Source organism: Portunus trituberculatus, chromosome 18 (assembly GCF_017591435.1).
Source record: "Portunus trituberculatus isolate SZX2019 chromosome 18, ASM1759143v1, whole genome shotgun sequence".
Lineage (NCBI taxonomy): Eukaryota > Metazoa > Arthropoda > Malacostraca > Decapoda > Portunidae > Portunus > Portunus trituberculatus.
Window position 1 is genome coordinate 20,134,793 of NC_059272.1, and position 16,193 is coordinate 20,150,985.

The window sequence follows — 16,193 nt, forward strand, 5'->3', positions numbered from 1 at the left end:
TTTTCCACTTACCATTCCCACCCATAAACGTGTTCTATCTTCCTTAAGCTCCCTTTTTGATTCCACAAACTGCTTCATTGCTCGTCTTTTTCAGTTATATGATATGTATAATTTCATTCATATTAACTGAATCTACTTACACACATCTACAGTTGCCCCAGCCAGATATCTAGTGAGGGATCCACCAACACGGTTAGTTTGGTCCTACGTTTTTGTGACAGCAGACAGACTTCATGGCACACTTCAGAATGCATAATGGAAAAATGCATAATGAACAATTAGACTCATTAAGATTTCAAAAAGGGTTCCAGCTATTTTTCCCTCCAGTTTACCTTCCATATGGTGGCAGGACAAATGCAGGGTATAAATTACTAAATGAATAGGGACAGTAGTTGACAGCAGCTTTATTTTCATACGCAGGTACAAAAACAGTCTGGACTTGAATGTACATTGCTACAGGGGGTCCCAGAGCTGCATGGGGCACTACACAGGTGTGGTCGGGTGGATCAACGCAAACATTCGAGCTGGCAACTTTGTTAACAGGACCCAAACCATTAAGAGGGGATCCATGAACACAAATGGAGATTAAATAAATATAGACTAATATCACAGTTTTGAATTCAAACCACTGAAAAAAAGCCCTTTGTGCTTATCCCACTATCACAGAACCCTTTACATTTTTTTTTTGTTTCTTTTGTATTATTTTGTTTGAGAGCTAATACAATGAAAAACCAATTGATAAGTTCCACCCAAAGCAGCACTGTGTAGAGCTCAACTTGCTTACTGGAAAAAAAAAAATTGCAACAAATCAATACACATTTCACAAACTAGTAGGCGAATCTTCATATACAAAAATACTACACAGTATGCATTAGACCTCCGTGAAATTTTCTCTAGCCATTACTGTCCAGTCACTCGCCCATGCACTCGCTCATTCACACACACACGCATGCAAGGAATTTCCTTCTTTGTCAGTTTTGTTCATGCAAAAGAGAGAAAAAAACATACATTGAGATCTTGAAGTTTAGTGGCTTTTCCCTCACCCTCCCCCCTTCAACTTCTCCACTGGTCATAAATCAAACAGAAATGACATTGACCTAAGCAGATCCCCCACACGGCATGTTGTACCTCGAGACAGATTAATGTGTCCAGCATCAGCACCAAGAGACTGGTAACCTAAGAGTTAGCTAGTTTGTTTTACACAAGGCGCTCATGTACCTGTTTGATAGTCTGGATTGAAGGATACAACAACAGATCCAAGAAATGCCAGTGCCAGTGCCAGGACTGTCCCCCAAGGGTTTTCAGCTCCTTCTGCCTCTAACCACCCTGCCCCACACAAAGGCATACACACAGACATACATACACCCAATGGATGGAGGAGATGCAACACACATTCTGAAGACGTCTGTAGGCCCCACCGACAGGACTCACTACCAATTACATTCTGGTTCGTATTTGCATAAACAGAAAATGTAATGTAATAAACTGAATAACAAAAATCAACAGAACATACCTATCAGAGAATATTGCGTTACAATTAGCACAGTTACTACAATTAGTCAATGTATAAAACAAAATTATAACAAATGTAACAAGCATTCTACGGTAGAAACAACTTTCGGATATCAATTGTTGCTTGATTATCCTACTAGCATATTGCACAAGAAAACACAGAAAACAACATGGTATTCACTTCTTGTCAAACTCCACGTCTTTTCCCTCAGTAACAAATTTTGGACATAATATGGACTGCAATAGAAAAGAAGTACTGAGTCCCACACCAACCCCAGTAATGCAATCTTAACACATGCATCTTGACAATAATAATAATAATAATAATAATAATAATAATTATAATAGGAATAATAATAATAATAGTAATTATAATGATAATGATAATAAAAAGTAATACGTAGATCACTTAAAAACAAATATTTCAAAAAGATAAAACTTGCACATGAGTATAACAAAATAGAGTATCTTGTGACACTAGTAAAACATTAAAAAGGTCAACACTACGATGTTATAAAATAATCCACGACAGACCTGCCACACAACCTTTTCGAGGAGCTCACGCACACCGGCCACCTCTTAGTCTTACAAAACTGCTGGGAACGAAGTCGAGGGAAGTTAAGAAGACATTTCCACAATATTGATCCATCATGATATATTTCTTTCACAATACCGAGGAAATTATATGTATATACGTATATGCATTCATATGTTACACACCACTAAATGGGGTAAAATTGTCAATTCGTTTTAAGTAGAAAATTGTCCATGAAGTTACTCCTAAGTTGATTCAGAATAGCATTAGAAAAAGGAAAATGATCTGATTCAGAGAAATGATCAGAATAAAAACAGGATTGTTGTATGTCAAAATACACGAGGAAGCTTTCTTAAGTCATCATTAGCTGATCCTATCATGATTCTGCAGCAACATCTGGAAGTCTGATGCTGATGATACTTTAGGAAGACCTCAGGATTATCCAAGACTCAAGAAACCATTTATCTTACACTTTTAAAAACTATACTTTCACTTTCATCTAAAGTAGCTGCAATGTTTCTGATGATAATAAATATGTCCATGAATAAGCACACTGAATATTGTCTCTGTTGCTTAATTTTATAATATCATACTTTAGCAGCATATCCTGTCCTTAGATGTAACTGTGATTGTGATATTTCTCAGGTAACACGTCACCAATCCATCAAGCCCTATTCAGCAACTCTCACTCACCTCCTCAATAATCTCAAAACAACAAAATGGAAGCCCAATAATAAAAAAACAATAATAAACACATTGAGCATGTAAAAATTAATAACACTTAGTAGTGCAACACCAACCAACACATTCCGCTAACTTGAAAATAATAAACATTACAAAAACAATCAACCAAATTCCTGATAGCTAAATAAAATATTGTACTTGCAAGTAGCTAGGAGATTCTTCAACATGAAAACATGCACTTCGGCACCATTCACTTGCAATGCTCATCTCATTCTAACATCAGTATATCCTTTGAAAAATTACCAAAATAAACTTATGTTAAAATAGCTGAGGACAGCCTCCAAAAGTGAGGACAAAGTGCTAATGCCTAAAAAAGAAATTACTTAGAACTTAGAAGACTTAATGCCAAGGATGTAAGTCATTTGGCAACACACTTGTGAAGGTTCTAACCACATCCTGTGTAAAAATTATGTATAGGGATAGCACCAACAGTCATAGAGAGAGCAGTGTTGTAGCGACAGACAAGAAGAAGCAGACAAAACAGGGTTCACACTTGGTACCAGCGTGTTCTGCACTCAGCCATTCATTGCGATATCTATGAACTCATTCCCACATTTGTTAGCCATTACTTGAATGAATGTCTTGTATTATCTAAACAAGGCAAATGTTAATGTTTCCCTTGCTGAGTTAAAGTACACTGAACACTACAAATAACAACCTTGTCTGAATAAACTCCCAGGATACTTTGCCTTATGTTTGCAGTTTGAGTTCTGCACCATGTAATTCGAGTTGATTAGCTGCCACTTGCTTTTTGTCATGAAATAAGTAGCCACATAAGATATAAATGTATATACTAAAGCTGCTTTGGAACTCCCACACTCAAAAACATTACATACAGACAGACACTACAGTCATTAAGAGATGCAGCTTCCTTTACACAATCTCACAGGAACCCACAACCACCACACGCCACAGGTGAGCGTCACAAACACATGGATACCAACACAGCTCACTCATGTTATGGTTTCATGTTACCAGGTGAAGTATTCCTTAAAAATATTGTCAGTTATATTTCCATTCATTGATAGGTTTCTTGTCTTTAGTGTGATGTGGAGGCATGAAGTTTAGATACATCTTTTACCTTAATGTGCAGCTTTACACACATAGCACTCAGCTGCCAGCTTCCAACTAAGGCAAGTCATGAGCAAATACAAAGAAATTTTGGCTGTAAAGGCAGATATATACTTTCTGGATACTTCATTCTTCTTGATCAAAAAACTGTAAATGTGAAGAGTAACTGCCCTTACATGGAATGTTGACACAAAACTGCTTATAAGACTATAATACTAATCAAGTTCTATTTCAAGCCAATTCTTTTCTAATTTTACAGTAATTCTTATGTAAAACAAGTACAAGGAGCATAAAAAAATATTATTGAGCACCAATAGCAAAATTGAAGAGAGAGGAAAACTGAGTATGTAATTAATTTGCTCTAAGTGGTGGTGGATGATGATGGGCAGTGTCCTACATGCTATGTGAGCCATCATGCCTCATGACTAAGTGAGCTTTACAGGTGGTTCTGTAATGAGCATGGCCATCACATCATAATGTTGGCGCTTCACAGACAAAAGTAGAAATGCCCTAGTATTAATACTATTTTTTTGTAAACAAAAAAGTTTTAAAATTCACCGAATCCAATTGGCACAACCTTATAAACTATTGAAATAATTCTGAATTTATGGTGCCAACAGCAGGGATGCTGAGAACAGTGAAACAAAGGCATGACTGAGCAATGGTGCAAAGACTACGGTTAGATCAAATCTGTTACGACTAAACCTACATAAAACAGTAAGTTAATGCCCAGTTTTTCAAGGTAACTAATATCAAATAGGTGATGTGTAAAATCAATAATAATATTAACACAAACAAAACATGAATTTTTGCAAGAAAGGTATTTAGGAGTATTAATGTTGGTGCAGCCACACATCAAACATTCCTACAGTCCTCCACTCACCTCAAGGAAATAGAACTGATAACTTTCATCTCACAAACAACAATGAATCCTGATCCTGGAAAACACTAGCAAAGGTTACAAATATTTTCAGCTCATTATTGTTTTTTTGTTTTTTATAACTATTACATTATTCACACACACACACACACACACACACACACACACACACACACACACACACACACACACGCACGCACGCACACACACACACACACACACACACACACACACACACACACAGCTTATGACTAGCATTTATGAGACAGGTGTCTTTCTGAAGATTCCCAAGATGAACTTTACAAGATGAGTCCACAGATGAGTCTGATAAGGACCAGCTAATGCAAGAACAGTAACATTCAAGCATTCTTGGTATCTGGTTCACTTACATATATATATTAATGTCCTTTACACTTAATAATTAGCATGTGTTAGCTGTTCAGTATTGTTACAGTCTCATCACAAAGACTTCTCTACATCAAAGCTGCATCACATCACACATCACTCCAATGTCACTCCCCAGTGTTGAATGCCCCAAACATCACTACACAAACCAAATACTGACACCAAGCGCAAACCCTGTTTCCCTAATATATTACCAAAGACCTCATAGTGTGCCAACACTGTTACACATGTGATCAGTATGATACAGGTCCCTCTCGTCTAAACAAAACATTCAATGAGTTGAAGGTTGATGAAGGAAACAAAAAGAGTACCTACATATTTAAGTACCAAGGAACAAGTTTTCAAACTGATGTCAATTACTGTGAATGGAATAATAATAATAATAATAATAATAATAATAATAATAATAATAATAATAATAATAATAATAATAATAACAACATAAAGTACTGAATCGCCATCTTGTCACGGATCATTTTCGTCCCTCCTGTCAACAGATCTATGTCGTAGTTCGCTGTCACACCTACCACCAGAGTGCTCTCATCCTCACAGACAACAACAGCAGGTCATCACAAAGAGTCACAAGCCTCACACACACAACACCATTCATCCTCCCACAAGAAGCCAGGCAGGATGAGTACACTGCCTGTAACTGTCAGCCAAGCAAATAAATACTTTTATCAAATAGTGTAGAAATAAAAATTAACCTGATAAAACTTTATAACGTCTAACGTAAGTCACCCTGTTTGCTCTGTAACCAACAGTAGCCAAGAAGCACAGCACCGAGGTACTTACATTGCACCTGTACACTTGTATCTAGCATTAGATAATAGCAGCTATAAGCATAGGCAACATATCTAAAAGCAAATTACCTGCAGTTCATAAATGCTATATGCAGATACATAAAATCTGCATGAAATGTAAATGCTTTCAGTTCACAACTATATTACAGAAAAAAGGCTATAAATCCCAAATTATATTGTAGTACAAAACAATCATAAGTACAAATAAAAAATCTAAGTTAGTCCCTAACTTTGAACACTTTAAATATCTATAATTAATTACACAAACAAAGCACAACACTGGTGGTCACATACTTACATAAACTACTCACACACTGTCAATATGTACAAACATGTGATATGAAGCTGCTATAAACAGGAAGTCACCCACACATTTGTCTTGGAGACGAGCATGGCCAATCTTATTGAGATTCCTGTGCCATATAAAACATCCAGCCCTACCTTTACCTTGAGTATGAGTGTTTTAAAGTCCAATATGGACCCATGCACCAAGTACTGCACCACAATCACAGTTCTATGGCACTCAGAGGTACAAAGGCAGACTGTCCAGTGATGGGATCTCTCTTATTCATCTCTGGATAGATGTGCCTTCTCTGTTGCACCAAAGCATACATATACATATATGCACCCTAACGAACACACACATATACAACTATATATATATATATATATATATATATATATATATATATATATATATATATATATATATATATATATATATATGATGGTGCATGTGTGTGTGTACGCATGCATGGTTGTTGAACACTTGAGTCTTGTATCAATGTACATGTACTGCACCAAGGTGAATAGATTTAAAATATAGAATGTCCAAAACTTGTGCATTACATAATTCTGAAATGCATTTTCAATAGTAATTTTCTTGACATTCATAGGACATAAGTGCCTTCTATTACAGTACCACATTAATACTAATATTATTGCTCTTCCGGTTTTCATCAACTGAAAGATAATCTTTTCTACATCTTATGTACCTCTAACAACTTCTTTCTGACACTTTCTAATGGGGTGCAACTAAACACTATACAGTCTTTTAATAATACTCTCACTTCTGCCTCAGCATCTGTAAAGGAATCCACACTATGTTTTCAGTTCCTCATAGTGTACACAAAACAAGTCCCTTCCTGAGGGGTAATGAGCCATACATTTATAAATCTAACTTGGACTGAGGACTGTGTCATGGCTGTGTTCCTCCAGTAAGCTCCTCCATCACATGCACACTCACATCACTGTTAGCCTAGCACTTAAAACCAACACTAACTAGGAGTGGCTCCACTTTTCTTCTTTTCCTCAGAGGGAGGAGTATTTGAGTTGGCACCAATGTTCTTCATTGCATTTAGCTCCATCAGCTTACACCAGCTCCTGTACTCATTGGCCTCATCAGAAAGCTTTTCAGCCTCCTCCTCCACAGCCTCTGCACTGGCCTCAAGAGCGCCGGCTGTGGCTTCCATGGCCGCTTTCAATTCCTCGTCACGATTCTTAGTGGCTTTGTACTTGTAGTGTTGAGTGTGCACCTGCAGTTTAACAAAGATTAGAAGACGCAGCAAATGATGATGGCTGCTTAAAGAAGATATCCAGAGTTGTATAGGTCCTCTCGGATAATCCTTGGGGATTGCTGCTCAGTCCACACTTTTGGTGGCCTTCTTTTTGGAAATGATTTTTTCCTGGTGAAAATTAAGTTTTTATGTATCAGAAAGAGAAGTCCATTAAATATTGTATATGTAAAGGATTCTAACACATGAAATTCATATTAGAAAGGAAGACAGAGAAAGTGAAGTGTGTTAAGCAATAATGAATAGTAAGCATGCATTATAGAAATTAATCAAAGCAGGAACAAAACAGATTAAAAAGAAAGAGAAGTAAAAATGGATGAAATTATGACATATTACATGACAAAATAATATTCTAAATTACAGACAAGCTAAGTTCTTACACATGGACATTCACAATTACAATATCATGTAAGAATATCTCAATGCAAGAATAAAATCAAAGATCTACACTGATGTATTATAATCTCTCCATCATTCCTAAAACAATCAATAATAATCACTGATAATTTATCAAAGGATTTTAAAATTCCCTCCAACATGTCGACATAGAATCTTTGAGAAATAGTATATCACTGAATTTCAAACATTCTCCACCCAATAAATGTAGTATTATCCAACTGGAAGCATAGCAATTGTAAATATACATAATATGTATTAATACATTATGGCCACAAAATAAAAACTGAATGCAAATATATCATCATCATCATCATCATCATCATCATCATCATCATCATCATCATCATCATCACCACCACCAACACCACCACCTCCAAACAATTAGTCAGGTGTGGGCCACATGTGAATTACATCTTGCACCACATGAGAAGACAAAGCACATCTTGCAGTGACTTGCCACCCAAGAGATGCACACAAATAATCAACCTACAGTGCTGATGACTTGTAACAAAGTCAACAGTACATTCTTACACAACATTAGTTGCACACTCTTCTCACTGCAATATGAAATCTTTCTGTCTGTAATTACGTTTCAATACCTATGATTACCATCACTTTATCTCTCAATGACCACTTGCCTATATGAACATTATTTTGCTTGCCTAATAAATTTCCTCATAAACATTCCAGACTTTTTTTGAGTTCTCATAATCAATTTATAGTGAAAACTTTTGTCATTGACTACTGATACTGACGCAAGCACAAGCCTGACAATAAATCGTCTCATTCATGTCAACAAGTGGACAGACAAGATTGTATCTGTCCCAAGAGCCCAGCCACCAGTGAAGGAAGCAACAACTCATCTGATTAGGGATACTTGTGCAATGCCATCAGTATTAAGGTTAGTAATTTTGTAGTACAGTATATAATAACTCAGTAATATGAATGAAGCAGTGCGTAACCATCTTATTTAATGTGATTAAGGAGAGGAAATACTGATTCATCAACAATGCTACCTGTTTCTGTGTTAGGTAATGCAGTTCTCTATTCTCTATAACAAACAATACCTGTACTTCATACTAAATCCCACCGTACATCTGGGTGGCTTACTGTTACTCTACTTAACAGGCCACTAGTGTTGTGTTTACAGAGACGGTGAATCCCATAAAATTATAATGCAAAAATCATTGAAATATGTAAGCATAATAAATCTGATGATGCAGTGAGAAAGTAAATAATGTGGATGACAGGACAGATAACAAAGGTAGAAGGTGGAAGCCAGATAGGGAATAAAAAGCAAGAGGGAGGAAGAAAGGCAAGTGAAGGACAAAGATTATTCTTGAAAATTGATAAGTCATATGGCACCATGGCATAAGGTTAACTTCAATAACACTCATGAAATACCCACTGATAAACAGATGTTACTTGATATCCAAAGCCAGTGAGTGAACTATTTGCAACTCTTAGAATACAACTGCAGTGGTAAAATAGGTTAATCCTGGGACAAGGATCACTGGGTTAATTAAATATCATGCATACAATGGTGCCAATTCTTTCCAACACATATGTGGGTGTAATAATCATGCAGGCATTCATAAAGTGATGTGTCCAAGCAGAGCAGTGAGGGATGCACAAAGAATGATGTAAGAAAAAAAAAAAAAAAAAAATAAATAAATGAATAAATAAATAAATAAAAAAATAAAATAATAATAATAATAAAAAAAAATAAATAAATAAACAAAATAAAATAAAATAATAATAATAAATACATAAATAAACAATAAAAAATAAATAAATAAACAAATAAACAAATAAATAGGAAAAAAGCAGTTCTACACCACAAAGATGTGTATAATGCAATGCATCACATGTAATCATTATTGTATATAACTGTGTATGTATACAAGAAATGATAATATGTATAATAATCTAATACAAAACGCTGTGATTATTCTCTAGCATCATTTAATTATTCTAAATTTAGGGAAAACATAGTAACTATGAACTTAACTTTCTCTTCAATAAAATCTTTTTCTCTGAAAATCTAGCTGCTTGAGTGTTTTGCATAAAAATGACAAAAATATAAACCTGAAAAAACATGGCCAATGCAAAAATGTTAACAAAATGGCTGTCACCAATCCACCACCATCAAAATTTTGAAAAGCACTTCACATTTCCCTGTATTGGCTTAATGGTGGCTTACCAAGTGACACAACCACCCGCAGTGCAGCTTCCCTACTTACTGATCTTTTGGACCAGATCTCTACATTTTCTCTTCCACCACTCTCTGCCATCCACTCAGTGTGCCTCAACCACTTTAGTCCACCTATTGCCAACACCAGATCAATACACTCCACCTTCCAATTTTCACTCCCAAGTATCCCAGAAGTAATTTGAGGTCCATTGTCTTGGAGGTACACAAATACTCTACAAGCATCTATTCATTCTCATCTCCATCCACCAACATTATGAAAATATGGTAGCTGAATCTATTTTTGTGTGTAATAGTACATTATAACATAATGATAAGTGATTCAATAATGTGGGAGCAATGCCAATACTAATAAATCCATGAGATCTACTCTACAGACACTACAGCTCGAGCATCTAGGCAGCCAGATCAGAGGCGTCCACAATGATACAAAAATATGGAATGTGATGCATATCCTGCAATTCTATTTATTAAATCTCATTCCACTCTCTACATTACTCTTAGAGCATGCTTTAATCTTTAAGGTGCTTTACATCAATGTTCTTTGCAAGAAAACTACACATTTCAACATTAAGGGATGGAAACTTTGAGATATTAATTTCTTGGATTTAACTCCACAAAGGCAGTGAATGTACAATTCTATCAGAAGGAAGTCTTACTGGGTACACAAGATAAAGAGACTGTCTGCCACTTGATTAATTACTAATCACCAAGAGTGTTGCAAAGGTATAACTACAGCAAGCCTGACCTAACTTTTAATTACCATAGGTAGAGTATTGGCAGGACAGAAGAACACCTTTACTGTCTAATCACTAAAATGGTGGTATTGGCAAGTCATCATTTATGATTTTATTTATAATTTGCCTTTACTTCTGGCATTTTTACATAATATTATAATAGTTTTACCAGATTCTGTAAGTAATAACACACTATCACAATGCACATGCTTACTGATATATCTGAGATGCCGTATTTGTCATGAAACTACTAAGAATTTCCATCTATGCTTTCCCATACACACAATTTTTACATAATGCAATATCTCCCCATCATTATATATATATATATATATATATATATATATATATATATATATATATATATATATATATATATATATATATATATATATACAGATAAATAAATAGAAAGATAAACAGATAGATATTATTAATATTTAAATAATTTATCATTTATGCATTATATTCATTACATTTCTCTATTATTTTGTATGGAGGATCATGTGGCATCACAGTTGCTCGTTAGTCAGCCTCTGTGGCAACACAGTCTTGGTCTGTATGTACAGCAAAATTCTCTCACTGTACTGAAGCTGTTTTACTATATGTGCCCCCATTAGTTGCAAGTGAGTGATTGTAGTGCTGTGATGCTAAGTGGCCAATGTTTCCCGGTCTTCTATAGTGGGGCCATGCTGGCCGCTGAGAGAGACGCCCCCAGTGATCTTGGACACAAAGATATAAAGCATCATATATACAAATAAATAATAATGGGTTTTATGGGGCACATACATAAAGGTCTTGGAACACTTCAATTTTTCCTATTCAATTTTAAGTTTGCTATATGATCAATTGCTCTACAAATGCATTTTCAGGAACATAACCCAATCCTGAGTGGACCTGCTTGTGCACTGTGCAACTCTCTGTATGCAGACCATCCTTCCTTTTAAAGCTTCAGAAGATTTTGGTGTCTCATCATAAACTTTATACAAAATAAGACAAAAAATATGAGCTGGCAGTGCTGAGCACTTATCATAGCTGCCATTTCAAATTAATGGTGACATATAGTGATTCCATGCCACATTCTGAATACATCCAAATCCATGAGGATGTCATAATTTGATGTCTGCATCTCTTATTTGGTAGAAACTTATATCTGCATCCACTTTTGTAAAATATACAGTACATTTGACATCCACATCCGTGGATGTCTGAATTCTGGCATCTGATACACCCATACTTTACGAAACACTATTTTTTCTCCTTACTTCCTTGACTTCCTAAGGAGTACTCTCACTAAACCATACATGCCCTTCCTTTTATTTAACCCCTTCAGTGTGAGGACGCGTATTTTGCATCCTCGTAACACTCGTGACGTATTTGAGGTTCCACATACTGCGTCATGGCTACGTTCTGATAATTTTTTTTTTTCCTTGAATACTGTAAGAGATCTTTCAAAATGTAGGTTGTATATGATATGATGGCTTATTTGACTTTCCTCATTACTACAAAGGAGCTTATACCAGGATTGGTACCAATCTGCCCTGTTGGCAATAATTTTATTACTTTTTATGGAACCAATATGTAAGTAAAGGATTTATTAAAATTAGTTTACCATTAAAGTGAACTATCTTCAGCCATTTTCTGTTGTCTGTCATCTTCAGAAAATTGCCGAGAGCAGCCAAACTAGTCTTTTTAATTAATTTTTTTACTTAAACATAACTTTGTGCAGAGGACCATGTACCCAAAGGCGCACTGTCATGTGCTACCAATTCTAAGGGTACTACTAATTATTGTTCTCTTTCTCTCTTTAAAATTTGTGTGGGTTTATTTCATAATGTACATACCTAATATGAAAAATCACTTACTATTGCAATTTTTATTTCCGTTGAGAGAGAGAGAGAGAGAGAGAGAGAGAGAGAGAGAGAGAGAGAGAGAGAGAGAGAGAGAGAGAGAGAGAGAGAGAGAGAGAGAACCTCTGAGTCAACTCTCCCTCACACCACCTTCCATCCCAGATACGGTGCTGCAGCCGTTTTCTAATGCCCGGAGTAAAGAGATTAAGTGTCTCCAGTTATGCACACTTGAATTGTACTCTGAGCTTCAATTCACTGTAATTACTTCTATGGTACATACTTTTAAAAGCTGTCTGATCTCAGTGCAGTGATTTCACCACATGTCGCCAATGTTTTCATCAGCTAACTGGCCTCTATATTTGTCTTATTTTAAGACATCTGATGAAATTAATGTTGGATTTCTATCCTTATTTCACACACATTAAAAGACTCAGAGATGATTTTCCAAATATCCAGGTCTGATCATCTCAACTGACATGCAAGAGTTCAGAAACAAACTGAAAACCCTGCCTTGAAGGTTACTGGGAGCTTCACCTTCACCACCAGGCTTGCCACTCCAGTGAAACAAAATTCTACATCTAAATTTTCTTCCACATATCTCTATAATTTGTATTGTCACATGAAAGTCCTACTTGCCAACACCCTCCCATGCCTTTTGTTTCCCAAGGGCTTCATGCATTTGTATTCTTTTTCATTTTTAATCTTACAAGAATGTATCCTGCAGTGAACATGTAATTGTATGATTCTGTATTCTAACATGCAAACTAAGTAAAAAAAATATAATACATATACATAAATATATATATATATATATATATATATATATATATATAAAATAAAAAAAGACAATTACAACTATTCAGTAGGAGTGTGGATGCAAGCAAACTATAAAAAGATGTTTTATATGAAGTGACATGGAAAAATATATGTTCTATTATAAAACATGGGAGAAAAAAATAAATAAATAAAATAAAAAAATAAAAAGTATTGATACTCAACTTGAGAAAATTATCTCTGATGGAAACATTAAGGAGGAAACAGGATCATCAGTAAGATCATTATATGAAAAACATTTTCTTAAAAATTACTACTGGCTTTGGCTGTAGGAGTTAAAAACATTAATATGTTACAGAAGACTATAGGTATTTTAATATTTGTTCCCATGCACATCATACAAGGAAGTGGTGAGTGCATGCTCTGTGACTGTGACCCAGCATGAAGCAGATGGTGGCAGAGCAGCACATCGCATGCACAAAAGATGGTGACAAGTGTGGTGTGGAAGTGCATCTCTCCTTACCTTGACATGCTGTCTCAGAAGTGTGGAAGTGGGAAACACCTTGTTGCACTTGAGGCAAGGCACACGGCCCTTCATGTGAGTGTATCGCAGGTGTTCCTTGAGGGAGCCCCGGATCTTGAAGCGCGTGCCGCAGATGGTGCACTCCCAGGGCATGAAGTCTTTGTGGGAGTCCACGTGCACCAGGAAGTCTGCTTTACGGGCTATAATCTCTCCACAAGTCTTGCACTTGTGTTGTCCATCCACCTGGTACTCTTCCAGGAGCTCTTGAACCTATGAGCAGGCAAAAACCATGAGCACAACTACAATACAAATAAGACTGGCTTTGAAATTTAACACAGAATAAAGTTCAATAATCTCTTTGATAACATGAACACTGAAAATAAAAATTCAACAATAATTAGTAATCATGTTTTAAAGGAACTAATTATTCTTGAGATATTCTGCGACCATTTCTTAAAACAATGAATCTAAAATAGACAAACTATTCAGCTAAATACTACAGGTGATGCATGAGTTACACAGGCGTTACCTTTGGTCCGTAGTGTGCATGGTACTGCGCGTCCTTAACGATGACGTAACACTCCAGCATGTAGAGACAATTCCACTTGCACTTATCTTCAGTGTGAGAAGCTACCTCTCTCTGGTTTCTAAACCCATGAGCACAATCACTACACCAGTATCTCATTGATTTGATGTAATGGCTCCACTTAAAATCTTTAGCTCTAAGTTTCCTTTTTTGCACTGTAGGTGGCAGATGCTTAATGATGACAGAATTATCATTGTGAAAAACTTTACTGGTGTGAGATCTCTTGGATCTCTTCCCAGCCACCTGTCCTGGGGAACTTGCATTCAATTTATCACCATTTTCTAAATCACTACTGATGTCTGAAGAATTAACGCCAAGTTGATGAGCTTTGATGGAAGCAATGCATTGCTCTACGTTGTCTTGCTCCTCCATCTGAGAATCTGCCAGGATTATTGATGACTGCACCAGCATGTTGCCAAGTGGACCATCTTCCTCGCTTGACTTTTCTATTCTTATGGCCTGAATCTCTTCCTCCAGCTCGGTCTGCCGCAGCTGCTCCTGAAGGCTCCTGTTGCGGCGCTCCTGCCGTTCCCGTACGATGCGCGCCTGCTTCACCCGCTTGGGCCCGATGAACACTCCCTCAAGAGTCTGACTTTTCCGACGACGCTTTGCTGGTCTGAGCTGTGCAAAGGTTGGGGAACCATCTTCACTATTTACTTCACTGTCTGAAGAGTCACCTGGACTGGAATTGGACTTCACAGCAAGGGGATGAGTGGGCTGGATGCCGTATCCATTCACCGAACCATTTTCATGCACAGTTATGGTGCACTTGTAATTATCCAGGTCATCTATCTGACTATACTGCTTAGCGGCTAGTGTCTTACTTTTAGGACCAATTTTATAAACTGGTTTCTTTGGAAGAGTATTGTTAGTCACAGGTTGGCTTTCCTTCTGGCTGGGAGTATCCTCTGCCTTCACTGGTTTGCTCACACTACTGATGGGTTCTTTGACTGTTTTCTCAGGTTTCTCAGGTTTCTCAGGTTTCTCAGGTTTCTCAGGTTTCTCAGGCTTCTCAGGCTTCTCAAGCTTCTCAGATGACTGCTGCTGCTGCTGCTGCTCTGGTGGTGATGGCTTCTGTGGCACCACCTCCTCCTTTGGTAATTCTTTCTTGGGTTGCTTTTCAACTGGCAGAGTGACCTGTGGCTCCAACTCAGGAGGATGAGGAGGAGGATGCAGCTGGAGTTCACAAGGAGGATTGGGTGACTCCTGGGAGAGCTGTGGTGGGGAGAGGGGTGGCTGCTGGGATTGTGCCAGCGGGGATGACTGTGGATGTTGTGTCTGTGAGGTCTGTGACGACTGCTTTGCTGGGACAGGTAGTTGCTGGCTGGGCAGGGAAGGTGGCTGTGGAGTCTGTGGGGAGGACTGCTGGACCTGCATGGAAGGGGACTGAGCACGCAAGGCTGACTGCTGGGACAGAGGACGTGGCTGAATGGTAAGGGAGGGTGGCTGAGAGAGTGGTGATGGTTGTCGAGTGTGGAAGGGAGACTGCTGGGCGAGTGGGGAGTGTTGCTGAGTATGAGGGATAGTCTGCTGAGGGAGAGGAGACAGCTGCTGAGTCTGGGAAGCCTGGTGGGGTAGTGGAGATGGC

General features: G+C 37.2%; 1 protein-coding gene across 1 annotated transcript in view; it reads right to left on the reverse strand.

Annotated features, from left to right (window-relative positions):
* Window positions 1-389: 389 nt before the first annotated feature.
* The window catches only part of LOC123505416 (nuclear receptor corepressor 1-like), a 19,740-nt gene continuing 3,936 nt past the window's right edge, over window positions 390-16,193 (reverse strand). The window contains 3 exon segments of the mRNA XM_045256658.1: window positions 390-7,485; window positions 14,020-14,289; window positions 14,549-16,193. The exon segment at window positions 14,549-16,193 is cut by the window's right edge and continues 2,174 nt beyond it. Coding sequence (XP_045112593.1) covers window positions 7,228-7,485; window positions 14,020-14,289; window positions 14,549-16,193 — 2,173 coding nt within the window. The 3' untranslated portion in view covers window positions 390-7,227.